The sequence below is a fragment of the Trachurus japonicus genome, chromosome 22 (assembly GCF_045865225.1).
Source record: "Trachurus japonicus isolate A0001 chromosome 22, Traja_1.0".
NCBI classification, from domain to species: domain Eukaryota; kingdom Metazoa; phylum Chordata; class Actinopteri; order Carangiformes; family Carangidae; genus Trachurus; species Trachurus japonicus.
Window position 1 is genome coordinate 21,306,243 of NC_140928.1, and position 17,315 is coordinate 21,323,557.

Here is a 17,315-nt window from a genome sequence, read left to right on the forward strand (position 1 = left end):
TGGTGTGGTCAACCAGGGCTGGGACCACATACTAGAAGCTTCACACACACAGGGACAGAAAACACCATACAATAGCAGCAATACTCATAACAGTTACAAGTGTTGTAATCTTTTCATTTTTTATAACTTCATAATATTATTTTGTGCTCTTTTGTCTTCTGCAAAGCACCATGAATTGCCTCAGTATGAACTATCCTCCACAAATAACCTCACCACCCCTTCCCACCTCATTAATTAATGGACTTTGAGTGGACTGTATTGTAGATAAAGGTACAGTATATTGTCCACTACCTCTACTATATAGTATCTCAGTTGTGGTAACTAATTATGACTCTATCTGTTAGTGGGAGGAGACGCCACCTCCCTGTCCCATGTCAAGGAGAGGAAGAGATCAGTAAGGACCAACGGATATCAGAGAGGAACTAAACTATAGGAAAATAACAAACCTTTGATGCTGGAAACACACCCCACACAGGCATCATAGGGAGGGCAAGATAATGGTGAAACTAATCAGGGCAGAACTGACAATCCCATATACATAAGAAGTGAATACCAGAGTAAAATAGGAGACTGTAAGTGGTTGAAAGACACCATGAAAAGCATACGGTGACTAAGGAGCAGGGAGTCATATGAAAAATAGCCTACTGTTTCATTTCGACAAACAGTCCTCTTCATCCTGCTGTTCACATTTTGGCATCATGAGACCAAGATGACGCCTAACAATCCATCAACAACCTGGCCATGTTGAGGCTTCAGATGGGATGTTGTCAGAGGGAAGTGTCCACTGATCTTAAGAGTGTCACAGTGTCATCAGTAGGTTGAACAGAGACTGGAAGAGTAACATTTTTTTGTTGTGGTATATCAACCACTGTTGTTAGCTCTTGTTTCAATAAATTGTTTGAAATGAATAAATTACCATTCCATACTTCTACTTAAATGCCCTACTTCCATAATATAATATCACCGCAGCATGAACTTTTGACATTTTCTATAAATTTCACCCCGAAGTCGAATATCCCTAACCTTCAGAAGAGAAAAGCATGAGACTGAAGTGAAGACGGTGAACAGTTAGAGGACGTGACCTTCCACTATGATAGTAAGGACAGTAAGGTACCCCATGTGTCTACCAGCCACCACATTCACCACCTGTTTTCTACAGGAACTGAAAGAGTGAGAAGGATCTTTCTATATCAAGCCATAAAGTTTATTCTCTTAATAAACTATAAACCACTGTCAGCTTTTGCTGCCTGGTTGTTTTGCTGCACATCCCAAATGGCTTTTATTGTATTTGCCAATATCATTCACTTAGAGTTAGTGGAATGACCCTGTTGAATTGTTATGTGGTGACAATAAAGTTAACTTGATCCTCAGATCTGGATCATGGAACTGGGGCAGAGAGTGACAGGAGTATGGAAGCTGAGAATGGCCACGTCCATATATTTTTTCTTATTACTGTTTTCTCGTGGTAACGGCTAATTATTTTGTTATCTCAAGGTAACAAAGTCCGTTTTCTCGTGGTAACGCCTTATTATTTTGTAATTTCGAGATAACGGTTTCTCGTGATAACTAATTAATTTATTTGGTCATCTCGTGGCAGTACTTGGTTAGCCACTGTATGTTCGTAGCAGGAGACTAAAGGGAGTCTGTCGCAAGTTCAAGTTACCATCCCAGGCGGATGGACTTCCGATTTTTTTTCAAATTTCGCAGCTGATAAGCTCCCACCCCCTCCGTCCATTTAGGAATCACCAAAACCACACCACACCCCCACCGCTCTGCTCGTGCATGTGCTTCATTCCTCATTTGGCTTTATTCCACATTTGTGGAATGAATCCGGTGTGATTATCTATGACCGAATCACACCAGTGCTGATACAGTACTCCCTCTCGTGTGATATTGCAGAATCACGAGAAAGCGGTCTTTGTTATATCGAGATAACGAAGTCGTTATCACGAGAAAACAGACTTTGTTATGTTTGTATACTGTGTGTCCACTAGATTGATTTGAACCTGAAACTCCAACAAAGTCAAAGTTGTTTTGTCTCATCAGGACAATATTTCATCTTAAAATGAATTATATAATAATAAATAATTAATCTGCATGATTGATGTAGTCCTCATCTTTTTTTATTCAGCTCCACAGTCTCTACATCTAGCTCCAGATTTGAATATCAGGAACTTTTTACAGTTATTGTTGACCTGTTCAAAGCACTGTCCAAACATTCAAAGTCCCCGCCCATCAAAGTGCTTGCGCAACTTTTTCTCTCTCTCACAGTATATGAGCTTGAAGCCCAAGCTTCTGTCTCCCACAACCTCCGGTCCTCCAGATTGTCCTTCATCCTCAACTCCTCTCTCGATTTTTGCTATCACAACTGAAAAATGGCCACAGCTGGTAAGGTAGGTACATGATTGAGTATATGAACTGTGATGTTTTTCTGTGCTGTAAGTATAATCAGGTAAATGATAAACATCAGAATTCAAATTGTCTTTAAGTGATTATCAAATATTTTCAGATTTAAATTAAATAATTTAATTGTGAATGAGTGTAATAAACCAAGCTTACACCTGAGGTTGTGTTTCCATGCTGTTTTAATGTTATTTTCTTGAAACATGCATTAATTATTTCTGTTAAAAAGAAAGAAAGAATAAATACATCATAAAATGCAGAATAATGAAACCACTGCACAATACAAAAAAATGCATATGGGTTATAAGTCAGTTTGCCACCATTCAATAACTGTTGAAATCACAAGATAGTATTATTCTATCCACCATTCAAGCCTGCAGAGTAAAATGCAGAGAGCCACTTGAAGTGTCTGAGCTGGTGCCAGGTTGATGTAGTGTGTTTTAGGAACCTGCCATACATCATGTTCACAGAATCTGACCCTGGTAACATTTCACTGAGGCTGCAGCCAATAAAATGACATTTTTCTTGAGTATTTCATCTGGTGTCACTGACCTCTAGGTCATCAAGTGCAAGGCAGCAGTGGCCTGGGCGCCCAACAAGCCTCTGGTGATGGAGGAGATTGAGGTGGCCCCACCCCAGGCCAACGAGGTCCGCATCAAGGTGAGAAACGCACACTGCCACAGACATACTGTACGAAAACACACACACACACACACACATTTAAGCAAGCGTATAGTTTGATTGGGGAGATCATAGCCTACTGCAGATTTTAGAGACTTATTCTAACCAGAAATACAATACAGGAAATAATTAGGTTCTCCATTAGTTTCATACTTTGCCCAAATACATTATTTAAAAGCCATATCTGATATTGGTATCGATATTTAAAGTACCATTTGAAAGGATTACTTGCACCACCAATCTCACTGAAAGTCCACTTTATGCAGCTTTCAGCTTCTCCTGGTTCACAATTTAATTCATTAAACAAAGTTGTAACAAGGAGCTGATGACACAAGAGAAATAAATTCCAAAGATATTTTCAGGGGTTTGGACTTAAAGGGATAGTTCAACATTTTGGCAAATTGGCCCATTGCCATAATCGCTATAGTCATAGCAGTAGGTTCATTACCTTTAATTGTAGGTGTAAGCTATTTTCAGTACGGCGGAGCGCAGCAGCTGGCTGCTCAGAGCTACGCTATGGAGGCTAAGGGAATTTCTTGGTTTCCCTCATTAAACTCATCAAATTCAACATCCCAAAACTCCACAGCGCTTTTGTAGACAAGTTGTGACCTGCACAACCACCACGCTATGAGATAATGACGGAACGATACGAAACGGAGCCGTTTTCGAGGTAAATACAGGGTAAATACGGAGACTGCTTGCTGAAAAACTGTCCCTGAACGCAACGCGCATCAGCGGTTTTGTATGAATTTACCTCGAAAACGGCTCCGTTTCGTATCGTTCCGTCATTATCTCATAGCGTGGTGGTTGTGCAGCTCACAACTTGTCTACAAAAGCGCTGTGGAGTTTTGGGATTTTGTATTTGATGAGTTTAATGAGGGAAACCAAGAAATTCCCTTAGCCTCCATAGCGTAGCTCTGAGCAGCCTGCTGCTGCGCTCCGCTGTACTAAAAATAGCTTACACCTACAATTAAAGGTAACGAACCTACTGCTATGACTATAGCAATTATGGCAATGGGCCAATTTGCCAAAATGTTGAACTATCCCTTTAAGATAAGGGTGGTTCCACCAAGAGTGCCATTTCCGTCCACAGCCTGTTAAATGTATAAAAACATGTAACAATATAATATAAATTACATTTTATTATTAAACAAAGCGCCATACACATGAATCATTGTAGAAATTAAAAATAAAAATTTTTAAAGAAATTTAAAAAGGCATCCAAAACACTGATACATAGCCTTTGTATAAACACAAATTAATGTCCCTAGTCTGTGTGATTGTTGTCTACGGTGCAGATTGTTGCAACCGGGGTGTGCCACACAGACCTTTACCACTTGTTTGAGGGCATGCACGAAGATGGCTTCCCAGCAGTCCTTGGCCATGAGGGAGCTGGCATTGTGGAGAGCGTCGGGCGTGGAGTCACTGAATTTCAACCTGGTAAGTTAAAGCTTACAACCTTTAGTGTTCATTTGTCTAATTGCTTGTATTTCTCTGCTTGTATAGGACTTGGTGACAATGGCAAGACCAAAGACATTCACTCCACCTTTTCACATTTGATTAATATGAATTTCTTTTCTTTTTTTAAATTCCAGGTGACAAGGTGATTCCTCTGTTTATCTCCCAGTGTGGAGAGTGTCGCTTTTGTAAGAGCCCTAAGACCAACCAGTGTGAAAAAGGATGGTGAGCTTGTCTTAATTCATCAAGGATGTGTTAATCATGTTATAAACCTATTTGTTAATGCGTAGGCATCATGCCTACATATATCCTGGTGCTCAAGCAATGTGGGTGTGTGAGAAGGAATAAATCAGTCCAACACAATCTGTTTTTTCTGGAACGCAGATCTATCAACTCACACTTTTATTTGATCCAACCTAACTTCCTCTGCTTCCCTTTCACGTCCCTTCTTCACCTCGATCCTCCGCCCTCAGACTAAGCAGTGCCCACTAGCTATAGCAGCCGATATCAAACTAAACTATACTGTTAACACTAAAGGGTGTGCAAACAAGATAATATTACAGATATAGATACAATTACATAGAAATGTGCTGTTTAACAAGTTATTACATAACACAATTTGAATCTCAAACTATGTTAAAGGGATAGTAGCATTTTTTTTAAAGTGGGGTTGTATGATCTACAAATAGACCCTAAGTACTTTAATTGCAGTAGAAGACTCTCTGCACTCCTCCCGTTAGCAACGCCAGCCCGTAGCCCTGCCCAGAGATTTACAACATACAGTGTTGTGAACAGACCCAAAGAAACAGCCTATTTTCGTGGCCTAAAAGAGGTTTTACCTGAAAAAAAAAAAACACAGTTCCATTGTTCGCTATAATATAATTTTTTCCAGCCCTTCAAAGTGCAGGAAAAACACAGTTTTTATTTGGACCTAACCAACTGCTGATCGGTGGGCGCTAACCCTGGGCGGAGGGATACGCGAGTTGGTTAGGTCCAAATAAAAACTGTGTTTTTCCTGCACTTTGAAGGGCTGGAAAAAATTATATTATAGCGAACAATGGAACTGTGTTTTTTTTTTTTCAGGTAAAACCTCTTTTAGGCCACGAATATAGGCCGTTTCTGTGGGTCTGTTCACAACACTGTATGTTGTAAATCTCTGGGCAGGGCTATGGGCTGGCGTTACTAACGGGAGGAGTGCAGAGAGTCTTCTACTGCAATTAAAGTACTTAGGGGCTATTTGTAGATCATACAACCCCACTTTTAAAAAAAATGCTACTATCCCTTTAACACAACTGTTGGTTGGTTTTTAAGCACAAAGAACAGTTCAGTTTCTGGCGTTTTGTTGAACAGAAGCAATGCACAAATTTAGCTGCGGATGTTATTTTTATTTTAGTAACTTCTCTGTTCAGGGCTGCTGGTCGACATGATGTGATGGCACCAAAGGAGTCCAGGTTCACCTGTAAGGGGAAGAAGATTCTGCAGTTTATGGGAACTAGCACTTTCTCACAGTACACCGTGATGAACCAGATGGATGTGGCTAAGATCGACCCCGCCGCCCCTCTGGACAAAGTCTGTCTCCTTGGATGTGGCGTCTGCACAGGGTTTGGAGCAGCAGTTAATACTGCTAAGGTGTGTATGTCCTTTCACTGGTGATGGCCAATACTGTACCTGCTATAATTCTTTCTTCACACACCTTCCCGAGATGATTTATTAAAGCAGAAGTAAGCGATCCGGTCATTTTGGCTAATGCTGCGTTCCAGGCAGGCTTTTGAAACCGTAAATTACAGCTTCAAGTCACAACTTACGACTTTGTAGCGTTCCAGGCAACCCACTCGTGTTTCTCCGACCTGTTTTACCTGTGAAAGTCACTATAACTTTGCTATAACGGCCACTCGTAACTTCCGACCCGTGAAGTCGTACCAGATCGAACTGGTACGACTTCACAGGTCGGAAAAACACGAGTTACGAGTTGCTTTGAACGCACCATAACAGTCCTTGTCCCTACGTCACCACATTCACGGCGTCCCTTGGCTGCACACACAGCCCTGCATGCCGTTCTCTCTCCTCATTGGATAAAAACTGTAGGATACGATAAATGTTTTCTCCTCGGCTCAGAGCAGAGTGACTGACAGACCCGTGTTTCGGTCCAAACACTCTATGTAAGTGATTGCTGTCGGAAGATATAACTATTTAAGACTTATATTAACACAAATATATCACTTAGCCTACTTCTGCTTTAACTCAAGCATCAGAAATTCAATCTACTGTCTCTGGCTCATGTTTATTACCACACAGAACTAGCTTGGCTAACACCAGACCTCATCTCAATGTAGATTGAGATTCGGTCTGAGGTCTTCGTATTTGAGGCGTGGTTTATGAAAGCCCAGAGCTGTTTATTGGGCGCTATGAATGTCTATCAAATGCGTCTGTAGGCTACGTAGCTTAGCCAATCGTATCAATCATACCCGATGACGTATGTAGAGCGACAGAAATCCGATGAGGAAAGAAACGCTAAACGTTACTCTTTTTTCAAAATAAACTTGCAGTCTTGACTACTTAAAAAACTTTCTAACGCTGCATCAAAAGGTAAAGCGTCTGCCGCCATGTTGGATCTAGAGCACTGGAAAAGAGAGTAACGACACCACCATTGACTCCCGTGGTAAGGGTTTTGCGCCCCGAGTGGCAGGATATGGGTATTGCAAAAGCGCCCAGAAAACCCATTCACTCCAATGTATGTGTGTTGCCCACTTGCTTGTAAATTGATGAAAACGGCCGTGTTTTTGTTTTTAGGTGTCTTGGTCATATCAAATTATACTTATAATTTGTTTATTACAAAATGTAGATTGAAACATTAATGTAGACAACTGTTTTTTTTTACTCGCCTATGTGTTAATGTTTATCTGTAAAGGATCCTCAATGATGCTATTAACGTGGGTGATCTAAATGTCCTTAAATTATTGAAAATACCACACTTGCTCATCATTCACCAGCAATGCAGAGATATCAGTTCTTGGGCGCTTTTGCAAAACCCACATTCCTCCATCAGGAGGCGCTTCCATTGGACCAATGCGACCAACTCTCTTTTCCAGTGCTCTAGTTGGATCAACAAGCTATCAACCAAGTCACTTCGGTGTGTCGTTATCGTTGTGCTGCCCCCTCCCCCATTCTGTGACTGGTTTCCTCGTTGAGGGAAAAATTGGGTGCATGGTTTCCAGGCGGACTTGCAGAGCAAATAAATTTGTGCGCAAAGCAGCATGGGTATCCAGGGTAACACAGAACATAAAGAAGTCCAGAGTACTTCAGTGACATCTTGTCTCTTATTGCCACTTTAGGTTGAGCCAGGCTCCACCTGTGCTGTGTTTGGTCTGGGAGCTGTGGGTTTGGCTGCAGTCATGGGCTGCAAGGCTGCAGGAGCCAAGAAGATCTTCGCTGTTGACATCAATCCAGACAAGTGTGAGGTGGCCAAGGTGTTTGGTGCAACCGATTTCGTGAACCCCAAGGATCACAGTAAACCCATCAGCCAAGTGCTGTCTGAGATGACCGGTGGAGGAGTGGACTACTCTCTGGAGTGCGTGGGGAGTGTGGCAGTCATGGTGAGACATTAAGAGAAGTTTGCGTAAGACACAGGATTTGATGTGAAGTGGTTCAGTTACACAATTAAAAGCCACATTTCCTCAGCTACTACAGGATCTGAATCTGTGCTCTTTTGTTTGTTGACATTGTTTTCTCTTTCCACATGTAGCGCAGCGCCTTGGAGGCCTGCGTGAAAGGCTGGGGTGTCAGTGTGTTGGTCGGCTGGACAGATGTGTACGACGTCGCCACTCGACCCATTCAGCTCATTGCTGGACGAACATGGAAGGGCTCCCTGTTTGGAGGTTAGGCGCGTTCTCCATGATAGATCAACCAGTATTATTATATCTCTGTTTGGTCTTATTTCATCATGTGTGTGTGTGTGATCTTTGTGGCTCAGGATTTAAGAGCAAAGATGGCGTACCTCAGATGGTTAAAGCCTACCTGGACAAGAAAGTGAAGCTGGATGAGTTTATCACTCACAAAATGACCTTGGCCCAGGTCAACGATGCCATTGAACTGATGAAGCACGGCAAATGGTGCGTTTATGATTTCACAACTAGGCTGCAGGTTTATCCGTTAACTGCAAAGATCAATAATTAACTAAGAGTCTGTTTTTTTTGTTTTTTGTTTTGCAGCATCAGGACGGTGTTGAGTGTTTCTCCACAATGACACCACAAACCAAAAAGCATTGAATGACCTGCGTTCTGAATCTCAACATAATATTCGTACTCACCATGCAAAACACACAATGAAGAGGTGTGCACACAGTATTGTGCAAGCCTGACTGTGGGCAATCAACATCTTTCAGTGGATTATGTGAAGATTGTGTTTGTGGTGTTCATGTAAACCAAAGATAAACATGCAAAAGTGTTTATGGAGCAGAATAAATCATCCAAACAGAACTGAATGGACGTGTTGTGGTTTTGTTGTTATAAAACGTTCCTTACCATGTCACTAAACTCTGAAATACTTTGTGCTTTGTATAAAGTTATAGGTCATTATGAGGGAAAACAGCATTCCAGCTAAATATCAGGTATTTTGATTTTATGGCAATTAATGCATTGCAAGACCATTTTTCCTTAGCAATGAAAGCCAATAAGCTAAAAACTGTGTACGGTATCTAATTACATTTGCAATAGTCTAATTATATATAATCAGATAACCAGGACAACATTTACATAGTTGTTTCAGTTTTTGTCTTTCATTGCCCTCTGCCTCAGTGAAATGTTTCCTGTCCTGTTTTGACTGCAAAACTATCCAAACAGTTGTACGCAATCAAGTATTTACACTGGCAACTACAAGACACTAACAAGCCAAAAAAGATAATGTTGAAAGTCACAGTGGGATAAAAATCTCCAGAAATGTGGGAAAGCCACTACACATGTGATAAACACATTTATCCAGTGTGTCAATAACTGATTTGCAACCCCCCTGAAACTTGTGTTTGCCAAACAACTTGTGTGCATGTTTGTAGTATTAATTTTATGATGGAATATGTTCAGCAATGAACATTCAGAGAGAGGCAGAGAGAGCAGAGGAGAGGCCAGAAGGGAGGGGGGGCATTGTCAAAAATGTAATAAATTGATTGTGTGTTTCTCCATTTTTAAAAAAATATTCATTTAGTATCTTTCAAGAATTGAATTACGACCTTGCTTTTAGAGAATTCCATGAAAAAGAACTATGAGTCCTGTTATAAACACTTATTTTACTACTTTTCATGTTTTGTAAAACTAATAACTAATTAACTATATACACTGACATCCTCCCAAAAACTTACACAGTTATAAATGACAAAAAATGAATCAATTAGATGATGTGAATACACAGAGTGGTAGACACATGTTTGCACTGTAGACAATGGCTCAGCCTTGGCCTCTGGAGGAAGAGGTTGGGGACATCATCTATATCCAGTGCAGGGAGTGATTGTTTTTAATCACTCCCTGCACAAAAGTAATCATGCTCCACAAGAGCAGAGACAGGATCAGATCTCCACTGGGATCAGGCTGCTGATGATGGGGCTGATCATTGTTGTCGTCTCCCACCACTCACTCCCCTGAGGGATCCAGCAGATCACCAGTCTGGAGCAATGTTGTGCAAGATTTCACAGCATGCCATATCGCTATATCGCTATATCGCTATATCGCTATATCGCTATCATTTACCTTTAACTTTCATTGTTTTTTGTTGTTGTTTTTTTCATTATTCCAAATGCAGTGAAAACATCATTGCAGTTGAAATCACCGTTTTCACATTTACGTATGAAGAAGAAAAACAGAGTTTTTGGTTGCCACGTCATGCGTGCATGCTGCGTTTGCTTGTGATGTCATATTCTGTTAGCTCTTCTGTTTACATGCTGATGGCACTTAGAACTGCAGTGAATTTCTTGTTTATTTGTGCAATGGCAGACGTGGCCAAAGCAGTGTTGCTTTTAAATTTACTTACAGGACTTCTTACATGTTTACACATTAACGTACAGTTACTATTCCTCCATACTGAGGAACACAGACATCAGAATGTGCTATGGAGAATACTGCTACTCAGCCCTTCCAGTGATGTAACTAGCTTTCAAATTTTCATAACCCCACCAAATTGTGGAAATATCACCACGACAGCTCTTTGACATAGGGTGTTTGGCTTGCCTTCCAGGCCCAAAAATGTGAGGATTGACAATCTTTGAGTATAGTATGTATGTCTATGAATATTCTCATTCATCCAGGTCATTGTTCTCTCTCTCTCAAAATGAATCATAGGCAACTGGACTTGTATTTGTCTAGGAAGACGTTTCGCCTCTTATCCAAGGGGCTTCATCAGTTCGTATGCATCGGTCTCACTAGTCTGCATAGTCTGACCAGTTTGAGTATAGTTCCACCTGTTACCAGGAGAAGGGCTGGGGCGGGGCAAGCAGTGGCTGATTTGCATTTAAAGGGACAGCTAGGCTCTGAAACCAGCAGGGCTGTTTTGATGAAAAGAGCTGTGATGTTTGATCCTTTGGGTATTTTGACCAAAGCATGTCACAGACATGTCTTTAAGACACCTGTAGAAAAGGGGCATAATATGTCTCCTTTGCTTTTTTGTGAGTAGTGTATTTAAATTAAATAAGGAATTGCAGATAGAAATCATTCTGCAGCCATTAATAATTGTGTTTCACAAGTTAAAGCAGAAGTAAGCGATCCGGTCGTTTTGGCTAATGCTGTGTTCCAGGCAGGCTTTTGAAACCGTAAATTACAGCTTCACGTCACGACTTGCGATTTTGTAGTGTTCCAGGCAACCCACTCGTGTTTTTCCGACCTGTTTTACCTGTGAAAGTCACTATAACGGCCACTCGTAACTTCCGACCCGTGAAGTCATACCAGATTGAACTGGTACGACTTCACAGGTCGGAAAAACACGAGTTACGAGTTGCCTTGAACGCACCATAACGTCTTGTCAGCCGATGGAGTTAGCAGCCCCCGCCCTTGTCATGGATCCATTGGTCCTCGTCCCTGCACACACAGCCCTTCATGCCGTTCTCTCTCCTCATTGGATAAAACTTGTAGGATACAAGAAAAGTTTTCTCCTCGGCTCAGAGCAGAGCAGAGTGACTGACAGACCCGTGTTTCGGTCCAAACACTCTATGTAAGTGATTGCTGTCGGAAGATATAACTATTTAAGACTTATATTAACACAAAAATATCGCTTACTTCTGCTTTAACTCTATTGCAGAGTGAATGTAGATCACTGCGTTAGAGGGCGTCACCCCGGAACCTTTGTCAGTGGGCTCGTGTTACCCCGCCCTGGTAAAACAGGCACACCTGTTGTGTTGCACCATGCAATGTTCCGCCTGCTGGCTAATGTGTGCCATGTGTGTATGTAGCTGCCAATGTGAGTAAAAGAGCAAACACAGTATCCTACGTCTGCGTGTATTATTGCTAAGTAAAGCAACCACTCGGGTTACTACAGGAACTATTTTAATTTGTGGAAAAGGGGCATACTATACCTCCTTTACTTTTTTGTGAGTAGTGTATATCGCAGATAGAAATCATTCTGCAGCCATTAATGCATTGTGTTTCACAAGTTAACTCCATATTAGCTTGTCAGTGGCTTTGATACCATATCGTGACTAAAGTCTATGTCGATGTAAATGTTTGCCAGACGATGACATAATGCAGAAATAATGACCCTCAACCCTGAGATCTCTGTTGTCTCCTCCCCACACCTGTCCTGCAGCTGCTCTCAACTCCTCTTTCCTTCATCTACTCTCACTTTTGCAGCAAAAATGTCCACAGCGGGCAAGGTAAGTATGTGAGCACTTTTAGTTAGTGTACAGTAGTCAGTCACAAAAGATTCTGCATGTGTAAAAATCTGCAGTTGTTCATTTTCATGTCAACACTGAACATTTCAGTCTAAACAACGTTAAGGAAATTAAGTAATCTAAAACCTTTGAGTGATAATGTTTCAAGGCATGACTTCCTGTGCAACGCTGTGTGCGTACACTTCACATGATCCAGCTCAAAGTTCACTTCACACCGATGACCGTGTTTCATTGTGTAGTAAATCAGGACAGTTCATAACAAATTGTTTGGTAAATGTTATTGATCTTCATAAACAGTTTGTATTTTGCAGGAATGTATTGTATACATATTCAATGCATTACCGTCATTATTAATCTATATTGAAGGTAAAGGTATATTTTTGATGCAATGGAAATGTATGCATGTATACTGCATTTTCTATCTTTCTATCAAGTTGCTTGCTAGCTAGTCTTTCTATTTAACACAGTTTGACAGAACTTGCATAATTTGACAATGAGTGTAGTGGTATACCACTTAATCTATACAAGGTTAGTTAATATGTTTGCCAATGTGGAAATTCATTGTCCTGTGGAGCTACTGCATTAAAACATTCTGAAACATTTGTTCACATTGTGTACTTTTGACTCATTTAGACATTGAAATCAGCCTGTGATGACTACTTAGCTTGAATCATACATGCACAAAGCATCTTAGCTTTACATCCTGGCCCTCGCCAATGTAGAATTTTGCCTTTTGCAGCAAATGTGAAGAGCTGACAACATGTTTTGCTTATTTACCTATGAGATGCAAACACATGAGTGGTCAGGGTCAATGAGCGTAGTGGTTGCCATATCTGTCTGAGCTCTGGCACTTGGTTGATGTAATTGTACTTGGATTATGATAGCAATATAGCTAACATTAATACCACAATTTAATGTGGTATCACTTCCTAATAGGTCATCAAGTGCAAGGCAGCAGTGGCCTGGGAGCCCAAAAAGCCTTTGGTGATTGAGGAGATTGAGGTAGCCCCACCCCAGGCCGATGAGGTCCGCATCAAGGTAAGAAACTGCTATCTAGACGTGACTACAGTATGTACACACACAGGCTTGTTTACTGCACATGCTTTCCATTGTGAAGTCATTGGTTGGTTATCTTGGTGCAGATGGTGGCGACGGCTGTGTGCCACACAGATCTTTATCACCTCTTTGAAGGTAAAGTCGGCTTCCCAACTGTCCTGGGCCATGAGGGAGCTGGCATCGTAGAGAGCGTCGGGCCTGGGGTCACTGAATTTCAACCAGGTTGGTTTTCAATTTTCAGATTTAATCATTTACTCACCTCAGGAAAATAAATTGTTAATTAACTAGCTAATCTACAGTAAAAGCCTGACCAGCGGTCCACCCTGACCCTGATTGCAAAGGGTTTTTTCCTTCTTATGAAGAAACTTTTCCTTGGCTCTGCCACCAAGTGTTATTGAGTCCCTGGGAATAATTGGCATAGCACAGCTATGTATACAGTATGAACTTGAAAATCTAGGCTTTAGACATTACACTCATGGAGTTGTGCTCTAATTATTCAACTTGGACATTTGTTTTACAGTAATACGTTAAAGAAGTTACTCTAAAGCCCCCAGGATTCAGGGGATACGTAACTGAGGCATATCCTTGCTATTTTTTGTTTTACACTGTTGTCAACGTTTCTAAATTGGAAAATGCATGTGACAAAACTACATTGTTATTGTTTTGTTTTTTTCTCTAGGTGATAAGGTGATTCCTGTATTTGTCTCCCAGTGTAGAGAATGCCGCTTCTGTAAGAGTCCCAAGACCAACCAGTGTGAAAGAGCATGGTGAGCTTTACAGTCATCAGCTGCTTTCAACCACTCTCACACATATTTCCTATTTGTAATTTTGTTCATCTTTGTTCGTCTTTTTCTTTTTTGTTTTGTTTTGTTTTGTTCAACCACTTTGTTCAGGACAGGCAGAGACCCTGCAATGATGGCATCAGCAGACTCCAGGCTCACCTGTAAGGGGAAGAAGGTTCTTCAGTTTGTAGGCACCAGCACATTCTCTGAGTACACTGTGGTGAACCAGATCGCTGTGGCCAAGATCGAGCCTTCTGCCCCTCTGGACAAAGTCTGTCTCATCGGCTGTGGGATTTGCACTGGATATGGAGCAGCAGTTAATACTGCTAAGGTGTGCAGGTTTTACTTTGAACATGATTATTAATAGATTAAAACAACTGTGTGGGACTAATTTTGTCTTTGACAAATGAACTCAAAATTATTTACCAGATTCGAAAGTTTAGTAAGTGCTTAAAGGGATAGTAGCATTTTTTTAAAGTGGGGTTGTATGATCTACAAATAGCCCCTACTTTAATTTCAGTAGAAGACTCTCTGCACTCCTCCCGTTAGCAACCTGCACTTTGAGGGGCTGGAAAAAAAATTATATTATAGCGAACAATGGAACTGTGTATTTTTTTTCAGGTAAAACCTCTTTTAGGCCACGAAAATAGGCTGTTTCTTTGGGTCCATTCACAACACTGTATGTTGTAAATCTCTGGGCAGGGCTATGGGCTGGCGTTGCTAACGGGAGGAGTGCAGAGAGTGCTACTGCAATTAAAGTACTTGGGGGCCATTTGTAGATCATACAACCCCACTTTAAAAAAAAAAATGCTACTATCCCTTTAAGGCAGACAAAACCTGTCGATATACTGTACCTGTATGGAGAATCAGTAAGACCATCTTAAAGCGCCATGCTGACCAAAGACTTTATCACCAAAGGTTGAAGCAGGCTCCACCTGTGCTGTGTTTGGTCTTGGAGCTGTGGGTTTGGCTGCAGTCATGGGCTGCAAGGCTGCAGGAGCCCAAAGGATTTTTGCTGTTGACTTAAATCCAGACAAGTTTGAGAAAGCCAAGGAGTTTGGTGCAACCGATTTTATGAACCCCAAGGATCACAGTAAACCCATCAGCCAAGTGCTGGCTGAGATGACTGGTGGGGGAGTGGACTTTTCCCTGGAGTGTGTGGGGAATGTGGAAGTCATGGTGAGACAAATCTGTTACTAAATTATAGCTTTACTGTAGTCAAATCCACTTAGGACCTGCATCCGTCTGCCCACTGACATTGTGTTGTTTCTCCTCATGTAGCGCAGTGCCTTGGACTCCTGTATTCCCAGCTGGGGAGTCAGTGTGATTGTTGGCTGGACAGACTTGCAAGATGTTTCCACCCGACCTGTTCAGCTGATCGCTGGCCGCACATGGAAAGGCTCCATGTTTGGAGGTGACCCAACCAACCACTAACTCTCTTTGTCTCTTGTAATTATTTAGCTTGTTGTCTTCTGGATAAGATGGTGCTTTCATTTTGTAAATTTGTGTGCTTGTTTTAACTCAGGCTTTAAGGGGAAGGATGGTGTGTCTCAGATGGTTAAAGCCTACATGGACAAGAAGATTAAAGTGGATGAGTTCATCACTCACAACATGACTTTGGACCAGATCAATGACGCCATTGAACTGATGCAGCAGAGCAAATGGTACACTGACACTGCAATACTTTGCTCATCATTAATGATATATTAACAGTATTTACATACTATATAAGAGTCTACTAAATCTTACTCATTTTCTTGTCTGCAGCATCCGGACCGTCCTGAGCTTTTCTCCACAGTAGAACAACTGTGTTGCTTTCAATTAAAGTAATTCAGGGATTTCTCATATTACACAGAATGTAAACTTAATATTTGCACAAATAATATGATCCATATAATAAAGAGATATTTTATTGTGTTTGCCTATAACTTTGAACAATGAACACTATGTTCCGAATATGACATCATCTTTGTTGTTCATATATGACATGGCTCTCAAACATAAAACACAAATACAAATACAGACAATACAGACAATACAAACAAAAACACAAAATGAAGAGAGAGAGAGAGAGAGAGAGAGAGAGAGAGAGGCCTTTGGCTGAAACGGGAGAAAGTCAGCTTCAAAGACGTCACGCTGTGGGTGTTGTTTCACAGATCCCGGAAGTGCAAATGTAGATTAATCGATATTCTGAAGAAAGATCTGATTATTAGCCATAACGTTGTAACCATCCAAGGCAGACTGTGTAACGATAGTATGTGCTTCTGTCGAGTCCAAAATCCCCGTGTAATATCAACTTTATTTTAAGAAAACACGTTTTATTTCCAATGTCATATCACGGAGAAGCACTACATTACCCATAATCCTCATGTCTACCAGCGACGTGTCTGATTGGTCGAGCTTAAATATTATTTTCTTATTTATTAACTAAAAAATAAAACAAATTGAGCTTATATTATTTTCTTATTAACTAAAAGGTCTTAACATCTTTTTTTGTTGAACAAAACAGTGCAGTATTGTGAAGGTTGGCCTAAAATTTGTCTTCTTTTTTTTTCTTCTCTTTTTTAATAATTTTCACCAGCATCTTTCTAGTCCACATCACATCACATTCAATGTAATTTTTAATTAAATGAGTGAAATTTTATATGTTATCTGAAAAACACCGGCGTTGCCCGTTGCCTTGGTAACGCCGGTGTGTCCTCCATATTCCCATATTCACCGCGTTTTCTGTCCCCCCCCCGCCAGACCACTTCCGGCCAGACCACAGTAAGTAACGTTAACTCTCTCCCGTTTCAGCCAAAGGCCTCTTTATTATTTCAAATCACAAAATTATATTACTGTTATTTCTTCCATTGTAGCACATCGTTTTTACTGCGGAGCTTAGTTTGAGTGTTTTAATATGATGCATTGTTATCGTTGTTAACTCTAGCTTGACCATACAGTCTAATAGGAGCTTGACCGACCGAACGTTAGCAGATTATGCTATTGTTGCATGACAACTAGCTGATAGATATAAGATTTAGATTGTCAGTCAGTCTGTCAACCACCGAAATCAGCTGTCTCTGGCAAGA

General features: G+C 41.0%; 2 protein-coding genes across 3 annotated transcripts; both read left to right on the forward strand.

The window, feature by feature from the left end:
- Positions 1-2,367: 2,367 nt before the first annotated feature.
- Positions 2,368-9,017, forward strand: LOC146963986 (alcohol dehydrogenase 1). Its single transcript, XM_085767524.1, has 9 exons — positions 2,368-2,393; positions 2,962-3,063; positions 4,383-4,524; positions 4,680-4,767; positions 5,952-6,171; positions 7,875-8,135; positions 8,285-8,417; positions 8,513-8,651; positions 8,751-9,017. Exons 1-9 carry the CDS (start codon positions 2,376-2,378, stop codon positions 8,782-8,784), a joined length of 1,137 nt encoding a protein of 378 aa, XP_085623650.1. The 5' UTR covers positions 2,368-2,375; the 3' UTR covers positions 8,785-9,017.
- A 3,097-nt stretch (positions 9,018-12,114) lies between these two features.
- On the forward strand, positions 12,115-16,172 carry LOC146963987 (alcohol dehydrogenase 1-like). Of its 2 annotated transcripts, none has more exons than XM_085767526.1 (9): positions 12,115-12,388; positions 13,343-13,444; positions 13,549-13,684; positions 14,142-14,229; positions 14,356-14,575; positions 15,163-15,423; positions 15,526-15,658; positions 15,770-15,908; positions 16,012-16,172. In XM_085767526.1, exons 1-9 carry the CDS (start codon positions 12,269-12,271, stop codon positions 16,043-16,045), a joined length of 1,233 nt encoding a protein of 410 aa, XP_085623652.1. In that variant the 5' UTR covers positions 12,115-12,268; the 3' UTR covers positions 16,046-16,172. The 2 variants fall into 2 exon arrangements, with proteins under 2 accessions (XP_085623652.1, XP_085623653.1); XM_085767527.1 differs by having other exon boundaries at positions 12,249-12,388; positions 14,356-14,570; positions 15,158-15,423.
- Positions 16,173-17,315: the final 1,143 nt, after the last annotated feature.